Source organism: Leptonotus elevatus, chromosome 16, assembly GCF_054856555.1.
Source record: "Leptonotus elevatus isolate MCC_2025b chromosome 16, RoL_Lele_1.0, whole genome shotgun sequence".
Lineage (NCBI taxonomy): Eukaryota > Metazoa > Chordata > Actinopteri > Syngnathiformes > Syngnathidae > Leptonotus > Leptonotus elevatus.
The window spans coordinates 13,042,297-13,045,098 of NC_141254.1; the positions used below are offsets into that span (position 1 = coordinate 13,042,297).

Here is a 2,802-nt window from a genome sequence, read left to right on the forward strand (position 1 = left end):
TTGCTAAAATGTCATTTCTGTACATATTTAACATTGTCGTTCTGTTTCCAGGGTCCATGCAGTTCCCTTACAACCCACTGACCATGCGCATAATGAGCAGCACGCCACCCACCTCCATCTCGTCTCCCTCCATACAGAGCCACCAGCAGCAGCCGCAGCAGCAGCCGCCGCTTCCTGCTGGAGCTATAGTGCGCCCACAGTGTGGTGTGTGGCAGTCTCTGCTGTCAGAGCAATACGAGGCCCTGTCGGACAGCGATGACTGAGCCTGGCCCTCAAGAAGGGATTAAAAGAGACCCAAGATGAGGCGCATCTCTTCCATCCACTGCAAGACACTCGAGTGTCAAGTAGACAGGATGGTGTCCAATTCTTTCCTGGTGCTATGGCGCCCCCTAGCTGTAAGCGACGTGTACATGCAGCCGACGACGACCGACCGGGCTCTCTCGAACGAGACTCACTTTTGGTTTAGAAGTGGGGAAGTAAACCCGACTGAGGGGGATGACTTGTGATATAGTGAAGCTGATATGTAAAAAGAGACTTTAATTTCTGTAAAGTTATAACTCATCTTCAAGAAAATCATTGTATGTAAATAGAATAACCTTTTTGCAGTGTTTTCTTAACTTGTTTATTCCTTATTTTAATGTCGCTTTTAAATTTATCCGCTCTAATGCTAAGTGAAGGTCCCCAACCAGCGTCCACCTTAATGTGTGATTTCTTGGTCATCAGAGAAAATGGAGTTGTTTTCTCCCTGCAGCACTGTCTGGACAGAGTAGACATTAAAGAACACACACCTTTTCAGATTTCAAACAATTTTGATATTTGGTTGTGTTCACACTGTGCAAATGTGTGATTTTCAACAAAAAGGTGGATAGAAGTGGAGGTAATCACACCTCGCCACATTCTGACAGGGAACTGTCTTCAAGTGAACACTGCTGTCAGAAATCATGATTGAGGTGACTACTCAAACATCAAGTGAGCCATTTTGTCCCCCACACCCTAAATAGAGCTGACAGCTAACACGTTGAAAATGACAGTTTAAATATTTCTGGAATCATATTTTGCGCCCCCTTTTTGATGGTTTTGCCACGCCTTGTGACTTGAGAAAAAAAGGCAGCTTTAACTAATTTTCTCAGAGCTACTCGTTGGTGTTTGATATTTGTATTTGTTTCCCTAGTACCTTTTTTAATACTCCTCAGAAACAATCCAAACTTTAAAATGTCTTTCCAAATTATGACCCACTTTACCAAACGTAATGGTCTGCACCATTTTTGCACTTTTTGCTTCATAACTATTGATAACAAAAGGCGTACTACCTGCTGTCTAATGTATTCAAGAGTAATTGGCAATATTCTTAAGTGTTTTACTCACCACTGGCAGACCTTTAGTCTTTTAGCTACATCCTTTTGGGATCCTTTTTTAATAATTACTGTAGTTTTGAGCACATGGTACAATATTATAATAGAGATTCCAAATTGTTGCAGTTCTATTGCCATTATGTTAAATAACAGGAATAAAATAAACTACCTGACCGCGCAGTTGCATCGGCAGCTTTCACTTTGCTGTTATCAAATCTCGTCTTCGACCCTTGTTATGTTTGGTCTCCCGTTCACAAAGCTTTTCAATTATTTGTCACAGCACATGTTCAGATGTTTCGTTTCCACATTTTTGTGTGTGTGTGTGTCCTGTTTGGTGGGATGGTTGCTGTTTGTTTACAAAGCAAAGGCAGAAAATGTTTACAAACTTGAATTTGAAAAGAAAGCTGACTTGAAGCCGAAAAAGAATTAGAGCATCTTTTCAAGCTATAAAACCCGCGTGACTTTTTATTTTGTCTTTTAAATTCAAACTTGAAAACTCTTATCCACTTTGATGTTGAAATGCAATGATTGTATGGCACAATGTCTTTTAGTTGGCTGTTGCAAGAGTTCAGACCAATCAAATAAAGTGGTTCTTTTTTCCACCACAGTAAAATACCAATCCTTGTAACACTGCTCTTGTTGAATGTAGCCTTGTCACAATTCTTGATCTATGAGGTCTACACATTGCTTATGTTCACTTTTGCAAATGAGTCAACACACATTCTGTATCAAATGCAGTATACACGCACAATAATATTACTGTAACTTCATACTGCAAGGTATAGACATACTTCACATGATATGACTTGATTTATTTATAGCAAGAAAAACAGAATCAATATCTTCTGTTAAATCGTATTTAAACTGGAGGCATAAAATCGGTGTCCCGTTTGATTATGTTGCCTTAGAATTAACAGTTCATCAATTCGTCTGTTGTAGAAATTATTTATTTCAGTAGTTCAATTGCAAAGTGAAACACATATAGCTTATTAAGCACATAGGAAAAATAGTGTCACAAAAAGTATGCCCTATACTTAATATAAAATTATTAAATAACGATTTCTCACGTAATATTCTTCCGATGGTGATAGCTGTCGGATTTTTCATTTGCTATTACAAATGACAAACAAGTCATTTATTGTCAAAAACAAAATCATGAAATGTTACAGGGAGTCCTGTAAACAGTAACACGGACATATGACGTTGTACGTTTCCAAGTTACGAACGGTGCGGCGTAAAAATATCCTGTCACATGGCACAATAAATCACGCTTAATTTCCGTAGTACTTACTGTTTTTCTTTTGAGTGCTTTATGTTTATAACCTAGGAGTGGGTTCATAAAAAAAATATATTTATGCGTTGTATTCGCGCATATCCCGGTTACGTCGTTGCTGTAGGAACTTCCGTCTCTATCTAACCGGAAGTCGTTGACCGGAAAATTTACGCGATT

At 38.9% G+C, this 2,802-nt stretch overlaps 1 protein-coding gene across 6 annotated transcripts in view; it reads left to right on the forward strand.

Annotated features, from left to right (window-relative positions):
- Nucleotides 1-1,971, forward strand: part of ncor1 (nuclear receptor corepressor 1) — a 46,127-nt gene extending 44,156 nt beyond the window's left edge. For all 6 annotated transcript variants that reach the window (XM_086098270.1, XM_086098271.1, XM_086098268.1 and 3 more), the window contains one exon: nt 52-1,971. In XM_086098270.1, the coding sequence (XP_085954396.1) occupies nt 52-263 (212 nt within the window). In that variant the 3' untranslated portion in view covers nt 264-1,971. The remainder of the gene's footprint in view (nt 1-51) is intronic.
- Nucleotides 1,972-2,802: the final 831 nt, after the last annotated feature.